This window comes from Eleutherodactylus coqui, chromosome 1, assembly GCF_035609145.1.
Source record: "Eleutherodactylus coqui strain aEleCoq1 chromosome 1, aEleCoq1.hap1, whole genome shotgun sequence".
NCBI classification, from domain to species: Eukaryota; Metazoa; Chordata; class Amphibia; order Anura; family Eleutherodactylidae; genus Eleutherodactylus; species Eleutherodactylus coqui.
In genome coordinates, this window is record NC_089837.1 from 2,477,429 (window position 1) to 2,503,516 (window position 26,088).

General features: G+C 52.6%; 2 protein-coding genes across 2 annotated transcripts in view; one reads left to right on the top strand and one right to left on the bottom strand.

Annotated features, from left to right (window-relative positions):
* Window positions 1-26,088, top strand: part of LOC136618030 (gastrula zinc finger protein XlCGF66.1-like) — a 461,032-nt gene that overhangs the window by 292,781 nt on the left and 142,163 nt on the right. The gene's annotated exons all lie outside the window — the stretch shown is intronic.
* LOC136617848 (zinc finger protein 84-like) lies at window positions 11,847-13,211 on the bottom strand. The gene is made up of 2 exons (XM_066594287.1): window positions 13,170-13,211; window positions 11,847-13,091 (listed from the first exon to the last, which is right to left on the bottom strand). Exon 2 carries the CDS (start codon window positions 13,021-13,023, stop codon window positions 11,869-11,871), a length of 1,155 nt encoding a protein of 384 aa, XP_066450384.1. The 5' UTR covers window positions 13,024-13,091; window positions 13,170-13,211; the 3' UTR covers window positions 11,847-11,868.

Sequence of the window (26,088 nt, forward strand, 5' to 3'; positions counted from 1 at the left end):
TTAGTGTTACCATCCCGCTGCTTTGCCTGCTGAGAAGTTCGCTGCAAAGCATGAAGGCCGACGCTTTGAGGTTGGAACAGGAGACGGGGGATGACAGTATGTCGCTTGATAGCCAGACCACCCTCATGTCTATATCTCAGCGCGTTTTGGAGGAGGAGGAGGAAGGGGGGGAGCAGGAGGAGGAGGGGGAAGAGACAGCTGGGCACACTGCAGAGGGTACCCATGCTGCTTGCCTGTCATCTGTTCAGTGTGTATGGGCTGAAGAGGAGAAGGAGGATCCTGAAAGTCATCTTCCTAGTGAGGACAGCGATGTGTTACGTATTGGTACCCTGGCACACATGGCTGACTTCATGTTAGGCTGCCTTTCTCGTGACCCTCGTGTTAGACGCATTCCGGCCAACATGGATTACTAGGTGTACACCCTTCTCGACCCACGGTATAAGGAGAACCTTTCCACTCTCATTCCCGAAGAGGGAATGGGTATGAGAGTGATGCAATACCACATGGCCCTGGTGGAAAAAGTGATGCTAAACTTCCCATCTGACAGCGCTAGTGGCAGAAGACGCAGTTCCGAGGGCCAACTAGAAGGGGAGGCGTGGGGATCAGGCAGCATGTCCAGCGCAGGCAGGGGAACACTCTCCAAGGCCTTTGCCAGCTTTATGGCTCCCCAGCAAGACTGTGTCATCACTCCCCAGTCAAGGCTGAGTCGGAGGGAGCACTGTAAAAAGATGGTGAGGGAGTATGTAGCCGATCATACCACCATCCTCCGTGATGCCTCTGCTCCATAAAACTATTGGGTTTTAAAGCTGGACACGAACTTGCGCTGCATGCCCTGGAGGTGCTGGCCTGCCCTGCCGCTAGCGTCTTGTCAGAGAAGGTGTTTAGTGCAGCTGGGGGAATCATCACGGATAGGCGTACCCACCTGCGAACTGCCAGTGCCAGCATGCTTACACTCATAAAGATGAGCAAAGGCTGGATTTCCCCAGACTTCTCTTCTTCACCAGCGGAGAGCAGCGGAACCTAAAGATTCTTTTTTGCTGCAACCGGAGAAAAAAGCATACTGTATCACCGGAAAAAAGGGGGAATTAGCTTTGTCAATCAATCTTGGATATTATTACTCCTCCTCCTCTTACTTCTCCTCCTAAAGCAGCATGACATCACGCTGAACTGCCAATTTTTCTGCGTCCCAAAAGGCTCTGCTTACAATTTTTTTACAATTTTTCAAAGTTTCTAAAGTATTGATACTTTAACAGAAATCAATTTTTTTCACAGGGTCTGTTACAAATTAAGCAACAGCGAGCTGTATCTTTAAGAAATGTTTCTGGGTTTCACCTGCCCTTGCGCTTGAGCAATTTCTCAGGGGTACACTTGTACTCTTGGTACCCTAATTTTTTTCGACCTCGCCTATACTGTTATCTAACTAATTTTTCCAGCCTTCGCCTACACTCATAGTACACCAATGTTTCAAGGGTTCGCCTATACTATTGCTACAGAAATGTTACAGGGGTCTGCCTATTCTTCTGCTACAGAAATGTTACTGGAGTCTGCCTATACCTTTGCTACAGGAATGTTACAGGGGTCTGCCTATATCTTTGCTACAGGAATGCTACAGGGGTCTGCCTATACTTCTGCTACAGAAATGTTACTGGGGTTCGCCTATACTTTTACTACAGGAATGTTACAGGGGTCTGCTTATACTTCTGCTACAAAAAAGTTACTGGGGTCTGCCTATACTTTTACTACAGAAATGTTACTGGGGTCCGTCTATACTTTTACTGCAGGAATGTTACAGGGGTCTGCCTATACTTCTGCTACAGAAATGTTACTGGGGTCTGCCTATACCTTTGCTACAGGAATGTTACTGGGGTCCGTCTATACTTTTACTACAGGAATGTTACAAGGGTCTGCCTATACTGCTGCTACAGAAATGTTACTGGGGTCTGCCAATACCTTTGCTACAGAAATGTTACTGGGGTCTGCCAATACCTTTGCTACAGGAATGTTACAGGGGTCTGCCTATACTTCTTTTTTTTTTTCAAATCTAATTTTTATTGGAGTTTTGAAACATTATAAAGGGAATACAGAGATATGAACAGGTACCCGGGATCCAACAGTCTGGAGAGTACTAACGTTAAAATGCAAGATACATTGTGTCACGAGCAATAGTCTCCAGTTGGCATTGAATTTATCGATCTGCAGCTAGAAGGACACACATACCAGGTGGGTCAGAGCAGATCGGATCCTTCCCAGATGTCTTCTCTGGAAAACCCGAACCAAAAGAGAAAGAAGCAATAAACTAAGGGAACACACATCGGGTAGGGGGGGGGGGGGGTAAAGGGTTAGGTATCGGGGGGGGGGGGGGGGGTAGAGAGGAGAGAACTCGTAAGGGGGGGGGGGGGGGGAGGACTCCGCCTCACTTATCCCAAATCGCCATAAGCCTCACTCTACGCCAGGGGGTCCAGATTAGACTGAACTTGTCGTGGGTGTTTCTTGACCAGCTGTATAATTCTTCTAAGGTATAAAGATTGTCAACCCTCTCCCTCCATTGCTCTATTGTTGGGGCTGTACTTTGTAGCCAGAGGCGTGGGATCAGGGATTTGGCCGTGTCCAATAGGAGAGCTATCAATTTATTTCTTAGGGGGTGGAAATGCTTGAACGGTCTCCATAGGAGGACCAAATCTGGTGAGATGGGCATGTTTGGTGCGATTTTCTGGATCATTTTTTCCACCCCCTTCCAGAAAGGGGTCAATACCGGGCATGACCACCAGAGGTGTAGGTATGATCCTATGTCGCTCTTACATCTCCAACAGGTTCCTTGGGGAGCGAGCTTATGTTCATGCAGCCATTGTGGGGTCCAGTACCACCTGACTAACAATTTCTAATGTGCTTCCTGGGCGAGTATACAGGGGGATAGGCCAAGGGAGGTATTCAGAATCGATTTAATCTCCCCTGCAGTAAGCCGGATGCCCAGTTCCTTCTCCCAAGAAGTAAGGAATGCTAGTTTATAGGGCTGGTGAGGGGTGATGAAGCTTTTACGCAGGAAAGTGATTTTTTTGAGGGGAGCTTATTTTCTGACCAGGCCTTCTCAAAAGGGGTGAATGGTCTAGTGGATTTGTGTAAGCTGAGAAACTCTTTAAATACTCCCGTCACTTGAGCTTGTTGCAGAAAGGAGAAATTCTCCAACGGTAGTAGCTTATGTAAAATAGAAGCAGGGGGGAGGTGGGCAAGAGATTGTAAATTGGACAGGGAGAGCGATTTGAATTTCCTCCAAACCGAGGTGGAGCTTGGGTCTAAAGGGAGATCCAGTGTTTTAGGGATAGCACACAATGGAAGAATGGGAGAGGGAGGCGGCGCGAGATCTGCTTTAAGCTTATCCCAAATTTCCCATGGGCCTCTGAGCAGTGGATTGAAGGTTTTAGCTTTGTAGCGGGTTCCCAAGGGAAACCATAGGTCTTCGACCAGGGAGGCCCTATTGTAGCCTTCAACTAGCTTTATGAGAAGTTTGTCACTATTTGCCTGGGACAGGTCCCACCAGTAACGGAGTAGAGATGCACGATAAAAATCGTGTAGGTTGGGGAGGTCAATGCCACCTTCGGTGCTCCTCCTAATCATCAGACTGTGCGCTAATCTTGGTCTCCTCTGCCTCCACACGAAGCTGGAGAAGGCTGAACGCAACGATTTGAAAAAATTAGCAGGGAGGTGGATGGGGAGCATTCTGATCTTGTAAAGTATAAGGGGTAGAATATACGATTTCATATTTTTTTGTTTCGTCGGAATAGAGATGTTCGGGACTGTCGATTTAGCAAAATTTATTTTAAAATTAGAGACTGCACCGAACTCCTCGAGTAGTTCCGTGAGTCTGGGTAAGCTCTTTTCAGGTTCTGTTATTAGAAAAGCGATATCATCTGCAAATGCTGCTGCAGAAAGCTGTTGGTCTCCGATAAATAGAAATAAACCTTATGCTTAAAATGTAATTGTTTTTTATTAAATCTGGAGTCCAACGTGAGCTTCAGATCTGCTCTTAGTGCCGTCAGTTTAGCCAGGTTTTGTTTCGTTTGTGAAAGTTTCGCTGTCAGCTGTAGTTTAGCTATCTGTATTAGTTTCTCGTCAATTGCTTTTTGTGTGCGTTTTTTAATATGTGAGCCAAGGGCTATCAAAAGGCCGCGCATGTAGGCCTTATGGGCCTCCCAGACAATTGGTATCTCTGTCCAGTTGGAGGAGTTGAGGAGGAAGTATTCCTCTAATAATTTAGATAATTGTTCTCTTTCCTCCAACTGGTCAAGGAGGGAAGTGTTAAGTGACCATCTCCACTCACGAGAGAGCGGTTGGGGTGCTCGCAGAGTCACATGCACAGGGGCATGATCAGAGATCGTCATTATATCAATGTCCGCCTTAATTAGGGATGTGAGGAGGTCAGAGGAGACCAAAACATAATCCAGTCTCTGGAACGTAGAGTGCACCGAAGAGAAGTATGAATAATCTTTTATAGCGGGGTGTAGGGAACGCCATGCATCCACCAGACCTAGTTCCTGCAGTTGCCTACCCAAGTTTCTCAGCTTAGTTTGGGGAATTTGAGATTGTCCAGAGGAGGAGTCTAAAGTGGGATTAAAGGTGGCGTTGAAATCACCTGCTAAGATTATCTGCCCCACCTTAAAGTGTTTCAGGATCTCTATTTGTTTTAGTAACCAGGGGATCTGATCCACATTGTTGGCATAGATATTAGCCAAGGTCAATCTAACATTGTTAATTGAACCTTTTATGTATAGGACTCTACCCTCATCGTCTCTATATTGTGCTTCCTCTACGAAATTAATCGTTTTGTGTAAAAATATGGAAACCCCTTTCGAGGCCGACGATGGGTGAGTACTGTGGAAGGCTTTGGGGAAATGTTTCCCTGGTAAGAAGTATTTATTCCCCTTAAAGTGCGTTTCCTGAAGGAAAAGGATTTTGGTACCATACCTCTTTAAGGAGCAGCTCGAGATTATGTCGTTTGGAAGGCGAGTTAAGGCCCCTGACGTTAAAGGACGTGAGACGGAGTCCAACCATGCCAATGTTCCTGAACTAGAAATGGAAAAGGAGATGCATGAGATCAAAGCAATATAGTAGTCAGCTGTGAGCAAGGATCTTCAACGCCGACCAACCCAGCGAGCTCTTAGGGCTGAGGGGGGGGGGGGGGGGCTAGGTATGAGAGAGAGGCGGAAAGACGGGGATGGAAGAAGAGGAGGGAGAGGGGAAGTAACAACGGACACAGATCTTAATAGCAATGAGATAAATGAAACAGTTCAGCAGAGGGTATCTGCTGGTAATGTGTGAAGTTATTTAGGTGCGCACAGGGGGAGTCCGTTGACTCCGTATCCCTTGGCCCACCTGGTGGGCGGGCTACTGAGGTCTTGTAGAGTCGCAGACCCTATCGAGAGGTCAGAGTATTTGTTACGGCCTGGACAGTACAGGCACCCACCATGTCCTCCCAAAAAGGAAGAGAAAGGGCAGGACGCCCGCAATAGGCAGAATTATAGCGGTAAACAGTTAAACGGAACAGACAACAAAGCAACTATGCAGTAGTTTATAGGCTGAATGCAGGGAACTACAGATGACTGGGTGTTGGGTCGGAGGACAGGAAAAAGTTCAGTTCTCTTTAGGGGCCCCGGGGGGCTTAGATCCAAAAATCCTCCTTGTCCTCGCCTCTCCAGGCTGCAGTATGACAGAATTGAGATGGAAAATAGGAGATAGGCCCTTTAAGGTACCGGGCAGTATGGGTGGAATAAGAGTCGCCCGGTGGGCCAATTCTGGTGCAGGAGAGGCAGAGCACCGAAATTGCAAACCCAGAGATTTCTGGTCCTCATGGATCATCCCTTGGTTTTTTCTTTTTCCCCCTTGGGGATTTGGAGTTGCCCGCCACAAGCCAGCTTCCTAGGTTCTCCAGTGGCTGAAACTGAGAGGGGTCTGGGAGCGGCTGCCAACTTGGAAGCTCAATAGGAGCAATATCCAGGAGCCCCCACAGTCTTTGCATGTCCTCAGGAGTGCGCATGTTAAATTTTTTGCCCTTATATGTGATACTGAGGCCAAAGGGAAAAAGCCAAGCGTATTTAATCTCCATCGATTTAAGGACCTCAAGTAATGGTCGCAAGGCCCGGCGCTTTGCTAAGGTGGAGGGTGATAAGTCCTGAAAGATCAGTATCGGGGATTCTGCATACCTCAGATCTCTGTGTGTTCTTGCAGCTCTCAGAACCGCAGTCGCGTCGGGAAAGGCGAGCAACTTACAAATAACATCTCTGGGGGGTTCAGACACACCAGGCGGGGCTCTGTCCTCCCCCAGCAGAGAGTCAAAGATTTCTTCAGCGATTTTTGTAAGGCACTCATTAGCATACGATTCAGGAATACCTTTGAAGAGTAAGTTATTGCACCGATTCCTATTTTCAAGATCTTCCTGAAGTAGAAGCGCTCTGTTCAGGTGCGTATGCTGCTCCTTTAAGGCTTGCTCTAATTGCATAGAGTGAGCGGTAATGGCGGCAGATGTGGATTCAAGGTCTTGCACTCTATGACCTAGCTGTCTGAATTCCTCCTTTATCTCTGCTAGGTCAGAGCTAATGGAGCGTAGAGCTGGCAAGATTAGGTTTTTTATAAAACCTTTAGAAACAGTCTCACCATCCTCCCCCTCTGAGAGCGGCTCCTCTTCATCTGCTTGGTTAAGTGCAGGGACGAGCTCTTGTGCCGGCGCCATCTTGGAGGGGGGCCGCGGGGAACAAGCGCCCCGATCCCTGAAGAAGCGCTGCATATCTACTTGCCCTTTAGCTGGTCAGAGGGTTTCCTGCAGGTCACGGCCCCTTTCTTTAGATATTTTGCCCATTGTTTCGTCCGTTCACCGCTGCTATGAGGCGCAGTGGGTGCCTGATTGAGGGAGCGCAGCTCTCAAGCGGCCATCACGCTTGGTGTCCAGGCTCCGCCCCCTGCCTATATTTCTGCTACAGAAATGTTACTGGGGTCCGTCTATACTTTTACTACAGGAATGTTACAGGGGTCTGCCTATATTTTTGCTACAGAAATGTTACTGGGGTCTGCCTATTCTTCTGCTACAGAAATGTTACTGGGTTCTGTCTATACTTTTACTACAGGAATGTTACTGGGGTCTGCCTATACCTTTGCTACAGAAATGTTACTATGGTCTGTCTATACTTTTACTACAGGAATGTTACAGGGGTCTGCCTATACTTCTGCTACAGAAATGTTACTAGGGTCTGCCTATACTTCTGCTACAGAAATGTTACTATGGTCTGTCTATACTTTTACTACAGGAATGTTACAGGGGTCTGCCTATATTTTTGCTACAGGAATGTTACTGGGTTCCTCCTATACTTCTGCTACAGAAATGTTACAGGGGTCTGCCTATACTTCTGCTACAGAAATGTTACTGGGGTCCGTCTATACTTTTACTACAGAAATGTTACTGGGGTCTGCCTATTCTTCTGCTACATAAATGTTACTGGGGTCTGCCTATACCTTTGCTACAGAAATGTTACTATGGTCTGTCTATACTTTTGCTACAGGAATGTTACTGGGGTCCGCCTATACTTCTGCTACAGAAATGTTACTGGGGTCCGCCTATACTTTTGCTACAGAAATGTTACAGGGGTCTGCCTATACTTTTGCTACAGAAATGTTACAGGGGTCCGCCTATACTCTTGCTACAGAAATGTTACAGGGGTCTGCCTATACTTTTGCTACAGAAATGTTACTGGGGTCTGCCTATACCTTTGCTACAGGAATGTTACTGGGGTCCACCTATACCTTTGCTACAGAAATGTTACAGGGGTCTGCCTATACTTCTGCTACAGAAATGTGACTTGGGGTCTGCCTATACTGCTGCTACAGAAATGTTACAGGGGTCTGCCTATACCTTTGCTTCAGAAATGTTACAGGGGTCTGCCTATACCTTTGCTTCAGAAATGTTACAGGGGTCTGCCTATACCTTTGCTACAGGAATATTACAGGGGTCTGCTTATACTATGGGTGCACAAAGTCTTCCCATTGCAGTGTTTTACCTGTCTAGCACAAATACACTGACTGACTAGGGCAGAAATGTGGGCCGAGGCCAAAGTCCTTGCCGGGGTGAAACTCTCCCATGTTTGGGCACTCTGATTTCTTCCTGTGTAATACCATCTTTGTGCACCGACAGCATAGGCGACACCAAGGAACTCAAAGACTTCGCCTTGCGGTGTTGAGCCGTCTGACACCTACACTGAATGAATTGTGTGGGGACACATGAATTTCCCATTGCTATGTCACTCACGGCATCTTGGGTCACACAAGGTGTTTGCTGGGAACGAGCCTGACCCAGGGCCCGCTCACATACTTCCCACACAGACTATAGCGGGTCCTGGTCATGGTTTCTTGGCCTTGTAATGCCACCTTCTCCTCCTGCTTGGGGTCATGGGATCAGCACTGGGCATCATGTATTTTCTCTCGTGTTACCACAGTTATCTGAGACACTGGTTTGGGCCAAAGGGCAGGAGAGTAACTGCATTAATGAAACGTTCACTGCTGTTCTAGCATCGGAGTCCGCTTTATGCCCAGGATTGCTCAGGGTGTGTGCAGAGGCCGAGGTCCTGGGCGGAGTGAAAGTCTGCCATGTTTGGGCACTGTAGGTTCTTCTTCAGGTTTATTACTGTCTTTGGGTTCCTTTGGCTCGCCTATGCTGTGAGTGCACAAAGACTTCCCATAGCAGTGTTTTACCTGTCTGGCACAAATTCACTGACTGACTTGGGTAGGGTGCAGAGTGCAGATGGCTTTTCCCTTGCGGTGTTGATTGAGCTGACACCTACACTGAATGAATTGTGTGGGGACACATGGATTCCCCATTGCTATGTAACTCAGGGCACCTTGGGTCACACAAGGTGGAGGCTGGGACCGAGCCTAACCCAGGGCCCACTCACGTACTTCCCACATAGACTATAGCGGGTCCTGGTCATGGTTTCTTGGCCTTGTAATGCCACCTCCTCCTCCTGCTTGGGGTCAGGAGATCAGCACTGGGCATCATGTATTTGCTTTCGTGTTACCACAGTTATCTGATACACTGGTTTGGCCAAACAAGAGGAGCGTTGCTGCATTCATGAAACGTTCAATGCTGTGCTAGCATCGGAGTCCGCTTTATGCCCACGATTGCTGAAGGTGTGGGCAGAGGCCTATGTCCGGGGGAAAATGCAACTGCATCGGGTTGGGCCTGTGGAACTTCTTCCTGGTTAATCCAGTCTTTGGAAAGGTGTAAGCAACTGTAACTGATTTAATGAGATATTCACAGCTGTACTAGCATCGGAGTCCGCTTTATGCCCACGATTGCTTAGGGTGTGTGCAGAGGCCGAGGTCCTCGGCGGAGTGAAACTCTGCCATGTTTGGGCACTGTAATTGCTTCATGTTTAATACTTTCCTTGGGTTCCTTCGGCTCGCCTATGCTGTGAGAGCACAAAGACTTCCCATAGGGATGTTTTACCTGTCTGACACAAATACACTGACTGACTGGGGAAGAAATGTGGGTCGAGGTCCTTGGCGGGGTGAAACTCTGCCATGTTTGGGCGCTCTGATTTCTTCTTGTGTAATACCATCTTTGTGCACCAACAGCATAGGCGAGCCCAAGGAACTCAAAGACTTCCCCTTGCGGTGTTGAGCGATCTAACACCTACAGAGAATGAATTGTGTGGGGACACAGGGATTTCCCATTGCTATGTAACTCGCGGCACCTTGGGTCACACAAGATGGAGGCTGGGACCGAGCCTGACTCTGGGCCGCTCCCGTGCTTCCCACACAGAGTATTGCTGCATTGTGGAGATGTGTAGAAGTGCTGGCACCTGAGTCCCCTTTATGCCCACGTTTGCGGCTCCTGACAATTTTGCGATGGAGGTGGCATGGGATTGGAATGATGATCGTACGTCAATTTATCAATTCTCAACAGCACTGTGGGCTATCGCCCACACTTTTAAAGAGGGTCGCTGGCTGCCCCTGCCAACCCTCTGCAGTGTGTGCCTCCGGTTCCTTCTCATCCAGTACGCGCTTATAAATAGATATGAGGGTGGTGTGGCTATGAAGCGAGCGTGTGGCATGAGGGCAGCTGAACGCTGAGCAGGGACACTTCTGTGTGCGCTGTGGATGCAGGATCGTGTGGGGGTGTTGGACAGCAATGCCAGCATGTAACCCAGGAGAAGCGGTGTCACCCGCAGGCAGTGATTGTCCTTGCTTGCAGGTAGTGTGGTGCTTAGCTAAGGTGTGCCTTGCTAATGAGGGTTTGTCCCAAGTAAAAATTGTTAGGGGGGTGACACCAGACTCTTGCCCCCATTTTGGCTTAATAGTGGGACCTGGGAGCCTCAGATGCAGACCTACCCGGTTCTGTAGTGTTTCCATGACTTTCTGCGGTTTTCCAGAGTTTCACAAGTCATAACCTATGTGGAGCATCGGTCCCATACAAAAATGCTCAAGTCTCCCATTGATTTCAATGGGGTTCATTACTCGAAACGAGCTCTTGAGCATTGCGAAAAGTTCGACTTGAGCAACGAGCACCCGAGCATTTTGGTGCTCGCTCATCTCTACCCGTGTGCTTTTATTCTGTGTTTTCTATAATGTAGCATTCTAGACTGGTCGAGTTGGAAGGGACCTCCAGGGTCATCGGGTCCAACCCCCTGCTCAGAGCAGGATCACTAAATCATCCCAGACAGATATTTGTCCAGCCTTTGTTTGAACAATTCCATTGAAGAACTACCCACCTCCTGTGGCAACCTGTTCCACTCATTGATCCCCCTCACTGTCTAATATCTAATCTGTCTACTCCCTTTCAGTTTCATCCCATTGCTTCTAGTCTTTCCTTGTGCAGATGAGAATAGGGCTGATCCCTCTGCACTGTGACAGCTCTTCAGATATTTGAAGAAAGCTAAACATTCCCAGATCCTTTAACCGTTCTTCATAGAACATGATTTATAGACCACCTCGCCATCTTGGTTACTCGTCTCTGAACTTGCTCCAGTTTGTCTATGTCTTTTTTAAAGTGGGGTGCCCAGAACTGGACCCAGTATTCCAGATGATGTCTGACTAAGGAAGAGTAGAGGGGATAATGACCTCACGTGATCTAGACTCTATGCTTCTCTTAAAGGGGTTGTCCCGTGAAAACAAGTGGGGTTATACACTTCTGTATGGCCATATTAATGCACTTTGTAATATATATCGTGCATTAAATATGAGCCATACAGAAGTTATACACTTACCCACTCCGTTGCTGGCGTCCCCGTCTCCATGGCGCCGACTAAAGCTGCTTCTTTAGTCGCACGAACAGCCGCGCTTGCGCCCTGAAGGATTCCTCTTCTGTGTACCTCCGGGCTCACGAGCTGCGTCCTGGCTCCTCCCTCTTCTCAGCGTCATCGTAGCTCCGCCTCCATCACGTGGTGCCGATCAGCCAATTAGGTGGCTGTAATTGGCAGTGGAACGCAAGACAGGAGATAATCCACGGTGCACCATGGGAGAAAACCGCGGTGCACCATGGGAGAAAACCGCGGTGCACCTTGGGAAAGGACCGGCGGCCATCTTTAAAAGAAGAAAAGAAGAAGCTGCCCGAACGGGGATGCAGGTAAGCGATTTAAAAAAAAAAAAATAACAAAGGGATTCTAGGACAGAGCCTTGTGGTCCCATTTGATACATTCTTCCCCTTGGATGTGCAGCCATTTATGGCCACTCTTTTAGTACGATCACTCAGCCAGTTGTGAATCCACCTAACAGTTGCCTTGTCAATCCCAGATTTGGTCATTTTCTCAATAAGTCTGGTATGAGCTACTTTATCAAATGCTTTACTAAAGCCAAGATATACTATATAATGTATGTTAAGACCTGTTTTATTTACAAAAGTTCTGCACATAAATACGACCTCTCCCCTGTGTGAGTTTTCTGATGATCTGTAAGTTTGTCTTTAGTAATAAATCCTCTCCCACAGTCTAGGCATGTGTATGGTCTCTCTCCTTTGTGACTTCTCTGATGTTTATTAAGATTAGATTTATTTGTAAAACATTTTTCACATTCTAAACAAGTAAACGGTCTCTCTCCTGTGTGAATTATGTGATGTCGAAAAAGATTTGATTGATCTGTAAAACCTTTCCCACATTGTGAACATGAATACAGCTTCTCTCCTGTGTGACTTCTCTCATGTTTAACAAGATATGATTTTTCTGTAAAACCTTTCCCACATACTGAACATGAATATGGCTTCTCTCCTGTGTGAATTCTCTGATGTTTAACAAGATATGGTTTTTCTGTAAAACCTTTCCCACATACTGAACATGAATATGGCTTCTCTCCTGTGTGAGTTCTCTGATGTTTAACAAGATCTGATTTATGTGTAAAACCTTTCCCACATTCTGAACATGAATACGGCTTCTCTCCTGTGTGAATTCTCTGATGTATAACAAGATTCCCTTTACGTCTAAAGAATCTCCCACATTCTGAACATGAAAATGACTTCTCTCCTGTGTGAATTCTCCTGTGTGCAGCAAGATTTGATTTACATGCAAACCATTTCCCACATTCTGAACATGAATACGGTTTCTCTCCTGTGTGAATTCTCTGATGTTTAACAAGATTTAATTTACGTGCAAAACATTTCCCACATTCTGAACATGAATACGGTTTCTCTCTTGTGTGAGTTCTCACATGTCTAGCAAGATTTAATTTACGTACAAAACATTTCCCACATTCTGAACATGAATACGGTTTCTCTCTTGTGTGACGTCTCACATGTCTAGCAAGATTTAATTTACGTGCAAAACATTTCCCACATTCTGAACATGAATACGGTTTCTCTCCTGTGTGAATTCCCTCGTGTTTATCAAGTTTTGATTTATGTGTAAAACCTTCCCCACATTGTGGACATGAATACAGCTTCTCTCTTTTGTGAATTTGTATGTGTCGATTAAAGTTTGACCTACGTGTTAACTGTTTTCCACATTCACCACATTGATATCTTTTCTCTCCAGTCTGACCGGCACTTGTGGTAACCATCTGTGATTGGTCAGTAGAAGGTTCCTCGTGATTAAGGGGAGTATATGATGGATCTGTACTGTGAAGTCCTGGAGGTACATTAGAGGAATGAGGTTTTCTCCTGAAGAGCGCGGCACGATATCTTCATCTTCTACTTTATAATGTACCGATAACATGAAGTTTCCCTCAGAGGTCTCACCGGGATTTCCTGAAGGGATTTAAAGTGGATTTCAGGATTTTTTTTCATATAATTTACAAATTTATCACATTCCTATTAGGCTAGAAACACACATGATCCCATTAACTAATTATTTAGATGCCACAGGAAAACTGAACACATGTCTAATAAAATCATCATGACATCATTCCCTCTTGCTGTTGTGCGACCCCGATGCCCACAGAACCATGAAGCTAATCACCTGTAGCATGACATGTCTGGTATCCACTTGTAGGTGACTACATGACACATGGTGGCCATAGCTCCCCAACTGTAGGGCCTCCAGGGGAATATGGCCAAATGTTACATTGGGTTTTCATCCTGCACATACACTCAGCCCTCCCATCAGTGATGTCTAAAGGAAGGACGGCACAGGGGTGACTCAAAGATGCTCTAGGACTAAGGGGAATCCCCCTCCCCAAATGTTCGGAGCCAGGAGGGGTATCTAATGCCAGCCTGTCCCCCCCCCCCCCCCCCATCCAGGCACCAGCTGATTGGAAGCGCCTTCATAGACTGGGATTTCCTATTATTTTCGATATTTCTGTATTTGTAGCCCCTCCCCTTCTGTAAATATCTCCGTCGGTATATTTGTATCTAAGCTCTGCGGACCGTTCTTAGAATAAAGCTTTATTAGTCGTCCTTGGGTGCTTTAAGCGATGCATAACCCCGAAGTGTGTTAGTCATGTCGGCTGGTGGAGACAGAGGTGGCTGACCTACCTGTCAGAAACGGTCAGTGGTGGCAGAGAGGGGCGGGGGGCGTGCAGAACATGGGGGGTCTGGAGGTAAGTCGACCCTCCGGACGGTCCCTGGGTGCCATACATCACAGGTAGGTGACTGTCGGACCCACAAACCCCGTCATCTGTGACAACCCCAACTCCATAAAAGATGTACCTACCCCGAATAGTGCAGGTAAGTACTACCGGCTGCTCCACAAACACAAGGAGCCCTCGGAGATATAAAAGTCTCGGGCTCAGAACCCTGGAAAGCAGGTTGTGTTTGAAAAAAGGTATTTATACTAAGAGGCCAAACAAAACGTTATAAACCTGTTATCACCGTAATCACAGCGACCGCAGAATAAAGAGCAGCGCACTTTACTGCACCATAGGGATCACAGAAACAACGGCGCTCCGAGGAGGGACTGAATGTTATAAGGGCTTCACAACACTTCTAATGGCTGCACAACCGCTTTGTGCTTCCTGGTTGGTGCTGACCAGGTCATGTGACTGCTGCAGCCAATCACTGGCTAGAAGAAGTCTCTGCTGTGGCCGGTGACCAGGTCATGTGACTGCAGCAGCCAATCACTGGCTAAAAGAAGTCCCTGCTGTGGCCGGTGATTGGCTGCAGCAGTCACATGACCTAGTCAGCAGGAACCAGGAAGAACAAAGTGGCCAAACCCTATTAAATACCCTCCAGCCCATCATCACCTACCTGCAGGAACGTCCTCCTCCACCTCACTCTTCCACGGGTGATCGCCCCTCATCCTCTCTTCTTCTACCTCCACTTTAATATCATCTTCACCCTGATGTGTCATATGGGATAATTCAGTACAATATGGCGGAGCGGCGGGAAATATAACCGGACACTGAAATCTATGACTGCAGGAGAAAAGAGCTCCACCCCCTATATAGAGCTCCACCGCTTATATAGAGGAAAGAGCTCCAACCCCTATATAGAGAGAGCTCCACCGCTTATATAGAGGAAAGAGCTCCAGCCCCTACAAAGAGCAGGGCCAGTGAAGCTCCACCCCTTATATAGAGCAGGGGCAGAGAGCTCCGCCCCTATATAGAGCAGGACCAGAGAGCTCCACCTCTTATATAGAGCAGGACCAGTGAAGCTCCACCCCTTATATAGAGCAAGACCAGTGAAGCTCCACCCCTTATATAGAGCAGGACCAGAGAGCTTCACTACCTATATAGAGCAGGAGGAAAGAGCTCCACCCCGTATATAGAGCAGGAGTAGAGAGCTCCACCCCCCAATATAGAGCAGGACAAAGAACTCCACCTCTATATAGCGCAGGATCATAGCTCCACCCCCTATATAGAGCAGGACCAGAGCTCTACCCCATTTATGGAAAAAGGGGCAAATAGCTCCACCCCCTCTATAGAGCAGGACTACAGAGCTCAACCACTTACATAGAGCAGCAGCAGAGAGCTCAACCCCATATATAGTGCTGCACTCCCTATATAGAGCAGGATCACAGAGCTCCGCCCCTTACACAGAGCAGGGCAAGAGAGCTCCACCCCCTATATATACAGCAGGACCACAGAGCTCCACCCTCTATATAGAGCAAGGTCACAGAGCTCCGCCCCCTAAACAGATGTACTACAGGGCTCAGCGCCGTCTACCTGCCAGTTCTCCAGGACATCTTCCTCTGGACGCTCCTGAAAATATGGAGGACGGGGACATCTCTCAGGGTGTTTTCTCCTCCCATCTCCATCTGTGGAGACACACAGTGATGGGAGAATGTAGGCGACATCATACTGCCTCTTACCTGGTGACCACGAGGGCGGATGGCCATCCAGCATGGCGGCCACGTACTCATCACGCTGGCCCTCTACATCCTCCCACTCCTCTTACCTGGTGACTCCGCCTCGAGCATGGCGGCCGCGTACACATCCCTCTGCATACTCCCACTCCTCTTACCTGGTGACCCCGCCTCCAGCAAGGTGGACGCGTACACATCCCTCTACATCCTCCCACTCGTCTTACCTGGTGACCCCGCCTCCATCATGGCGGCCACGTACACATCCCTCTACATCCTCCCACTCCTCTTACCTGGTGACCCCGCCTCCAGCATGGCGGCCACGTACACATCCCGCCGGCCCTCTACATCCTCCCACTCCTCTTACCTGGTGACCCTGCCTCCAGCATGGCGGCCGCGTACACATCCCTCTACATACTCCCACTCCTCTTACCTGGTGACCCCGCCTCCATCATGGTGGCCGCGTACACATCCCTCTACATCCTCCCACTCCTCTTACCTGGTGACCCCGCCTCCAGCATGGCGGCCCCGTACACATCCCTCTACATACTCCCACCCCTCTTACCTGCTGACCCCGCCTCCAGCATGGCGGCCCCGTACACATCCCGCCGGCCCTCTACATACTCCCACTCCTCTTACCTGGTGACCCCGCCTCCAGCATGGCGGCCGCGTACACATCTTGCCGGCCCTCTACATACTCCCACTCCTCTTACCTGGTGACCCCGCCTCCAGCATGGCAGCCGCGTACACATCCCGCCGGCCCTCTACATACTCCCACCCCTCTTACCTGGTGACCCCGCCTCCAGCATGGCAGCCCCGTACACATCCCTCTACATCCTCCCACTCCTCTTACCTGGTGACCCCGCCTCCAGCATGGCGGCCCCGTACACATCCCTCTACATCCTCCCACCCCTCTTACCTGGCGACCCCGCCTCCAGCATGGCGGCCGCGTACACATTCTGCCGGCCCTCTACATACTCCCACTCCCCTTACTTGGTGACCCCGCCTCCAGCATGGCGGCCCCGTACACATCCCTCTACATCCTCCCACTCCTCTTACCTGGTGACCCCGCCTCCAGCATGGCGGCCCCGTACACATCCCTCTACATCCTCCCACTCCTCTTACCTGGTGGCCCCGCCTCCAGCATGGCGGCCCCGTACACATCCCTCTACATCCTCCCACCCCTCTTACCTGGTGACCCCGCCTCCAGCATGGCGGCCCCGTACACATCCCGCCGGCCCTCTACATACTCCCACTCCTCTTACCTGGTGACCCCGCCTCCAGCATGGCGGCCCCGTACACATCCCTCTACATCCTCCCACTCCTCTTACCTGGTGACCCCGCCTCCAGCATGGCGGCCCCGTACACATCCCGCCGGCCCTCTACATACTCCCACTCCTCTTACCTGGTGACCCCACCTCCAGCATGGCGGCCCCGTACACATCCCGCCGGCCCTCTACATACTCCCACTCCTCTTACCTGGTGACCCCGCCTCCAGCATGGCTGCCGCGTACACATCCCGCCGGCCCTCTACATACTCCCACCCCTCTTACCTGGTGACCCCGCCTCCAGCATGGCTGCCGCGTACACATCCCGCCGGCCCTCTACATACTCCCACTCCTCTTACCTGGTGGCCCCGCCTCCAGCATGGCGGCCGCGTACACATCCCGCCGGCCCTCTACATACTCCCACTCCTCTTACCTGGTAACCCCGCCTCCAGCATGGCGGCCCCGTACACATCCCTCTACATACTCCCACTCCTCTTACCTGGTGACCCCACCTCCAGCATGGCGGCCGCGTACACATCCCGCCGGCCCTCTACATACTCCCACTCCTCTTACCTGGTGACCCCGCCTCCAGCATGGCGGCCCAGTACACATCCCCCTACATCCTCCCACTCCTCTTACCTGGTGACCCCACCTCCAGCATGGCGGCCACGTACACATCCCGCCGGCCGTCTACAAACTCCCACTCCTCTTACCTGGTGACCCCGCCTCCATCATGGCGGCCGCGTACACATCCCTCTACATACTCCCACTCCTCTTATCTGGTTACCCCGCCTCCACCATGGCGGCCGCGTACACATCCCGGCGGCCCTCTACATACTCCCACTACCCTTACCTGGTGGCCCCGCCTCCAGCATGGCGGCCGTGTACACATCCCTCTACATCCTCCCACTCCTCTTACCTGGTGACCCTGCCTCCAGCATGGCGGCCACGTACACATCCCTCTACATCCTCCCACTCCTCTTACCTGGTGACCCCACCTCCAGCATGGCGGCCGCTTACACATCCCTCTACATCCTCCCACTCCTCTTACCTGGTAACCCCGCCTCCAGCATGGCAGCCGCGTACACATTCCTCTACATCCTCCCACTCCTCTTACCTGGTGACCCCGCCTCCAGCATGGCGGCCGCGTACACATCCCTCTACATACTCCCACTCCTTACCTGGTGACCCCGCCTCCAGCATGGTGGCCACGTACACATCCCTCTACATCCTCCCACTCCTCTTACCTGGTGACCCCGCCTCCAGCATGGCAGCCGCGTACACATCCCTCTACATACTCCCACTCCTCTTACCTGGTGACCCCGTCTCCAGCATGGCGGCCGCGTACACATCCCGCCGGCCCTCTACATACTCCCACTCCTCTTACCTGGTGACCCCGCCTCCAGCATGGCGGCCGCGTACACATCCCGCTGGCCCTCTACATACTCCCACTCCTCTTACCTGGTGACCCCGCCTCCAGCATGGCGGCCGCGTACACATCCCGCCGGCCCTCTACATACTCCCACTCCTCTTACCTGGTGAGCCCGCCTCCAGCATGGCGGCCGCGTACACATCCCGCCGGCCCTCTACATCCTCCGACTCCTCTTACCTGGTGACCCCGCCTCTAGCATGGCGGCTGCGTACACATCCCGCCGGCCCTCTACATACTCCCACTCCTCTTACCTGGTGACCCCGCCTCCAGCATGGCGGCCGCGTACACATCCCTCTACATCCTCCCACTCCTCTTACCTGGTGATCCCGCCTCCAGCATGGCGGCCGCGTACACATCCCTCTACATCCTCCCACTCCTCTTACCTGGTGACCCCGCCTCCAGCATGGCGGCCGCGTACACATCCCTCTACATCCTCCCACTCCTCTTACTTGGTGATCCCGCCTCCAGCATGGCAGCCGCGTACACATCCCGCCGGCCCTCTACATCCTCCCACTCCTCTTACCTGGTGAACCCGCCTCCAGCATGGCGGCCGCGTACACATCCCTCTACATCCTCCCACTCCTCTTACTTGGTGACCCCGCCTCCAGCATGGCAGCCTCGTACACATCCCTCTACATACTCCCACTCCTCTTACCTGGTGACCCCGTCTCCAGCATGGCGGCCGCGTACACATCCCGCCGGCCCTCTACATACTCCCACTCCTCTTACCTGGTGACCCCGCCTCCAGCATGGCGGCCGCGTACACATCCCGCCGGCCCTCTACATACTCCCACTCCTCTTACCTGGTGACCCCGCCTCCAGCATGGCGGCCGCGTACACATCCCGCCGGCCCTCTACATACTCCCACTCCTCTTACCTGGTGAGCACGCCTCCAGTATGGCGGCCGCGTACACATCCCGTCGGCCCTCTACATCCTCCCACTCCTCTTACCTGGTGACCCCGCCTCCAGCATGGCGGCCGCGTACACATCCCTCTACATCCTCCCACTCCTCTTACCTGGTGACCCCGCCTCCAGCATGGCGGCCGCGTACACATCCCTCTACATCCTCCCACTGCTGTTACCTGGTGACCCCTGCCTCCAGCATGGCGGCCGCGTACACATCCCTCTACATACTCCCACTCCTCTTACCTGGTGACCCCGCCTCCATCATGACGGCCGCGTACACATCCCTCTACATACTCCCACTCCTCTTACCTGGTGACCCCGCCTCCAGCATGGCGGCCGCGTACACATCCCGCCGGCCCTCTACATACTCCCACTCCTCTTACCTGGTGACCCCGCCTCCAGCATGGCGGCCGCGTACACAGACCGCCGGCCCTCTACATCCTCCCACTCCTCTTACCTGCTGACCCCGCCTCCAGCATGGCGGCCGCGTACACATCCCTCTACATACTCCCACTCCTCTTTCCTGGTGACCCCGCCTCCAGCATGGCGGCTGCGTACACATCCCTCTACATACTCCCACTCCTCTTACCTGGTGACCCCGGCTCCATCATGGCGGCCCGTACACATCCCTCTACATCCTCCCACTCCTCTTACCTGGTGACCCCGCCTCGAGCATGGCGGCCGCGTACACATCCCTCTACATCCTCCCACTCCTCTTACCTGGTGACCCCACCTCCAGCATGGCGGCCGCGTACACATCCCTCTACATACTCCCACTCCTCTTACCTGGTGACCCCGCCTCCAGCATGGCGGCCCCGTACACATCCCTCTACATCCTCCCACCCCTCTTACCTGGTGACCCCGCCTCCATCATGGCGGCCCCGTACACATCCCTCTACATCCTCCCACTCCTCTTACCTGGTGACCCCGCCTCCAGCATGGCGGCCGCGTACACATCCCTCTACATCCTCCCACTCCTCTTACCTGGTGACCCCACCTCCATCATGGCGGCCCCGTACACATCCCTCTACATCCTCCCACTCCTCTTACCTGGTGACCCCATCTCCAGCATGGCGGCCGCGTACACATCCCGCCGGCCCTCTACATACTCCCACTCCTCTAACCTGGTGACCCCGCCTCCAGCATGGCGGCCCCGTACACATCCCTCTACATCCTCCCACTCCTCTTACCTGGTGACCCCGCCTCCAGCATGGCGGCCGCGTACACATCCCTCTACATCCTCCCACTCCTCTTACCTGGTGACCCCGCCTCCATCATGGCGGCCCCGTACACATCCCTCTACATCCTCCCACTCCTCTTACCTGGTGACCCCATCTCCAGCATGGCGGCCGCGTACACATCCCGCCGGCCCTCTACATACTCCCACTCCTCTTACCTGGTGACCCCGCCTCCAGCATGGCGGCCGCGTACACAGACCGCCGGCCCTCTACATCCTCCCACTCCTCTTACCTGCTGACCCCGCCTCCAGCATGGCGGCCGCGTACACATCCCTCTACATACTCCCACTCCTCTTTCCTGGTGACCCCGCCTCCAGCATGGCGGCTGCGTACACATCCCTCTACATACTCCCACTCCTCTTACCTGGTGACCCCGGCTCCATCATGGCGGCCCGTACACATCCCTCTACATCCTCCCACTCCTCTTACCTGGTGACCCCGCCTCGAGCATGGCGGCCGCGTACACATCCCTCTACATCCTCCCACTCCTCTTACCTGGTGACCCCACCTCCAGCATGGCGGCCGCGTACACATCCCTCTACATACTCCCACTCCTCTTACCTGGTGACCCCGCCTCCAGCATGGCGGCCCCGTACACATCCCTCTACATCCTCCCACCCCTCTTACCTGGTGACCCCGCCTCCATCATGGCGGCCCCGTACACATCCCTCTACATCCTCCCACTCCTCTTACCTGGTGACCCCGCCTCCAGCATGGCGGCCGCGTACACATCCCTCTACATCCTCCCACTCCTCTTACCTGGTGACCCCACCTCCATCATGGCGGCCCCGTACACATCCCTCTACATCCTCCCACTCCTCTTACCTGGTGACCCCATCTCCAGCATGGCGGCCGCGTACACATCCCGCCGGCCCTCTACATACTCCCACTCCTCTAACCTGGTGACCCCGCCTCCAGCATGGCGGCCCCGTACACATCCCTCTACATCCTCCCACTCCTCTTACCTGGTGACCCCGCCTCCAGCATGGCGGCCGCGTACACATCCCTCTACATCCTCCCACTCCTCTTACCTGGTGACCCCGCCTCCATCATGGCGGCCCCGTACACATCCCTCTACATCCTCCCACTCCTCTTACCTGGTGACCCCATCTCCAGCATGGCGGCCGCGTACACATCCCGCCGGCCCTCTACATACTCCCACTCCTCTTACCTGGTGGCCCCGCCTCCAGCATGGCGGCCGCGTACACATCCCGCCGGCCCTCTACATACTCCCACTCCTCTTACCTGGTGACCCCGCCTCCAGCATGGCGGCCACGTACACATCCCGCCGGCCCTCTACATACTCCCACTCCTCTTACCTGGTGACCCCGCCTCCAGCATGACGGCCGCGTACACATCCCGCCGGCCCTCTACATCCTCCCACTCCTCTTACCTGGTGAGCCCGCCTCCAGTATGGCGGCCGCGTACACATCCCGTCGGCCCTCTACATCCTCCCACTCCTCTTACCTGGTGACCCCGCCTCCAGCATGGCGGCCGCGTACACATCCCTCTACATCCTCCCACTCCTCTTACCTGGTGACCCCGCCTCCAGCATGGCGGCCGCGTACACATCCCTCTACATCCTCCCACTGCTGTTACCTGGTGACCCCTGCCTCCAGCATGGCGGCCGCGTACACATCCCTCTACATACTCCCACTCCTCTTACCTGGTGACCCCGCCTCCATCATGACGGCCGCGTACACATCCCTCTGCATACTCCCACTCCTCTTACCTGGTGACCCCGCCTCCAGCATGGCGGCCGCGTACACATCCTGCCGGCCCTCTACATACTCCCACTCCTCTTACCTGGTGACCCCGCCTCCAGCATGGCGGCCGCGTACACATACCGCCGGCCCTCTACATCCTCCCACTCCTCTTACCTGCTGACCCCGCCTCCAGCATGGCGGCCGCGTACACATCCCTCTACATACTCCCACTCCTCTTTCCTGGTGACCCCGCCTCCAGCATGGCGGCTGCGTACACATCCCTCTACATCCTCCCACTCCTCTTACCTGGTGACCCCGCCTCCAGCATGGCGGCCGCGTACACATCCCTCTACATCCTCCCACTCCTCTTACCTGGTGAACCCGCCTCCAGCATGGCGGCCGCGTACACATCCCTCTACATACTCCCACTCCTCTTACCTGGTGACCCCGCCTCCAGCATGGCGGCCCCGTACACATCCCTCTACATCCTCCCACCCCTCTTACCTGGTGACCCCGCCTCCATCATGGCGGCCCCGTACACATCCCTCTACATCCTCCCACTCCTCTTACCTGGTGACCCCGCCTCCAGCATGGCGGCCGCGTACACATCCCTCTACATCCTCCCACTCCTCTTACCTGGTGACCCCGCCTCCAGCATGGCGGCCCCGTACACATTCCTCTACATCCTCCCACTCCTCTTACCTGGTGACCCCGCCTCCAGCATGGCGGCCCCGTACACATCCCTCTACATCCTCCCACTCCTCTTACCTGGTGACCCCGCCTCCATCATGGCGGCCCCGTACACATCCCTCTACATCCTCCCACTCCTCTTACCTGGTGACCCCATCTCCAGCATGGCGGCCGCGTACACATCCCGCCGGCCCTCTACATACTCCCACTCCTCTTACCTGGTGGCCCCGCCTCCAGCATGGCGGCCGCGTACACATCCCGCCGACCCTCTACATACTCCCACTCCTCTTACCTGGTGACCCCGCCTCCAGCATGGCGGCCACGTACACATCCCGCCGGCCCTCTACATACTCCCACTCCTCTTACCTGGTGACCCCGCCTCCAGTATGGCGGCCCCGTACACATCCCTCTACATCCTCCCACTCCCCTTACCTGGTGACCCTGCCTCCAGCATGGCGGCCCCGTACACATCCCGCCGGCCCTCTACATCCTCCCACTCCTCTTACCTGGTGGCCCCGCCTCCAGCATGGCGGCCCCGTACACATCCCGCCGGCCCTCTACATACTCCCACTCCTCTTACCTGGTGGCCCCGCCTCCAGCATGGCGGCCCCGTACACATCCCTCTACATCCTCCCACCCCTCTTACCTGGTGGCCCCGCCTCCAGCATGGCGGCCCCGTACACATCCCGCCGGCCCTCTACATCCTCCCACTCCTCTTACCTGGTGACCCCGCCTCCAGCATGGCGGCCGCGTACACATCCCGCCGGCCCTCTACATCCTCCCACTCCTCTTACCTGGTGGCCCCGCCTCCAGCATGGCGGCCCCGTACACATCCCGCCGGCCCTCTACATACTCCCACTCCTCTTACCTGGTGACCCCGCCTCCAGCATGGCGGCCGCGTACACATCCCTCTACATCCTCCCACTCCTCTTACCTGGTGACCCCGCCTCCAGCATGGCGGCCGCGTACACATCCCTCTACATCCTCCCACTCCTCTTACCTGGTGGCCCCGCCTCCAGCATGGCGGCCCCGTACACATCCCTCTACATCCTCCCACTCCTCTTACCTGGTGACCCCGCCTCCAGCATGGCGGCCCCGTACACATCCCGCCGGCCCTCTACATACTCCCACTCCTCCATGGAGAAATAGACGGCCACATCCTGACACCTTACAGGAACCTGACAACACAATATCCAGTCATCAGCCAGAGCCCCCCGCTAGAATGTCCCCCCACATTCCCCGCAGTCACCTCTCCTGTCAGCAGCTCCGTCATCTTGTTGGTGAGTTCTAGAAGCTTCTGGATCAGGGAGTGAGGATGGATGATGGGAGTCGCTGTCTTCTTCACTGCTGTGTACTCCTGTGGATGGAGGGAGACGCTCAGGGATGGCCCAAATACAAGACAGATGGGAGGAATGGAGGGAAGTTCACCTCTCCGGTCAGCAGGTAGATGATCTCCCAGGTGACGGCTAATATCCTTCCGCTCATCTCCGTGCCGTCCATCGGGGCCTGAGGAGAGAGAGGTCACAGGGTACCGGCTGATAACAGAGAGCGCAACCCCTGTACTGCTGTATATATATATCCTCTGATACCGGCTGATAACAGAGAGCGCAACCCCTGTACTGCTGTATATATACATCATGTGATACCGGCTGATAACAGAGAGCGCAACCCCTGTACTGCTGTATATATATCCTCTGATACCGGCTGATAACAGAGCGCAACCCCTGTACTGCTGTATATATATCCTCTGATACCGGCTGATAACAGAGAGCGCAACCCCTGTACTGCTGTATATATATATCCTCTGATACCGGCTGATAACAGAGAGCGCAACCCCTGTACTGCTGTATATATATATATCCTCTGATACCTGCTGATAACAGAGAGCGCAACCCCTGTACTGCTGTGTATATATATATCCTCTGATACCGGCTGATAACAGAGAGCGCAACCCCTGTACTGCTGTGTATATATATATATCCTCTGATACCGGCTGATAACAGAGAGCGCAACCCCTGTACTGCTGTATATATATATCCTCTGATACCGGCTGATAACAGAGAGCGCAACCCCTGTACTGCTGTATATATATATCCTCTGATACCGGCTGATAACAGAGAGCGCAACCCCTGTACTGCTGTATATATATATCATGTGATACCGGCTGATAACAGAGAGAGCAACCCCTGTACTGCTGTATATATATATCCTCTGATACCGGCTGATAACAGAGAGCGCAACCCCTGTACTGCTGTATATATATATATCCTCTGATACCGGCTGACAACAGAGAGCGCAACCCCTGTACTGCTGTATATATATATCCTCTGATACCGGCTGATAACAGAGAGCGCAACCCCTGTACTGCTGTGTATATATATCCTCTGATACCGGCTGATAACAGAGAGCGCAACCCCTGTACTGCTGTATATATATATATCCTCTGATACCGGCTGATAACAGAGAGCGCAACCCCTGTACTGCTGTATATATATATATATCATGTGATACCGGCTGATAACAGAGAGCGCAACCCCTGTACTGCTGTATATATATATATCCTCTGATACCGGCTGATAACAGAGAGCGCAACCCCTGTACTGCTGTATATATATATCCTCTGATACCGGCTGATAACAGAGAGCGCAACCCCTGTACTGCTGTATATATATATCCTCTGATACCAGCTGATAACAGAGAGCGCAACCCCTGTACTGCTGTGTATATATATATATCCTCTGATACCGGCTGATAACAGAGAGAGCAACCCCTGTACTGCTGTATATATATATATATATATATATATATATATATATATATATATCCTCTGATACCGGCTGATAACAGAGAGCGCAACCCCTGTACTGCTATATATATATATATATATCCTCTGATACCGGCTGATAACAGAGAGCGCAACCCCTGTACTGCTGTATGTATATATCCTCTGATAGCGGCTGATAACAGAGAGCGCAACCCCTGTACTGCTGTGTATATATATCCTCTGATACCGGCTGATAACAGAGAGCGCAACCCCTGTACTGCTGTATATATATATCCTCTGATACCGGCTGATAACAGAGAGCGCAACCCCTGTACTGCTGTGTATATATATCCTCTGATACCGGCTGATAAGAGAGAGCGCA

Excerpts from the sequence above, each read along its gene's own strand:
- LOC136617848 (XM_066594287.1), bottom strand. The coding sequence starts at position 13,023 with ATGGTTACCACAAGTGCCGGTCAGACTGGAGAGAAAAGATATCAATGT.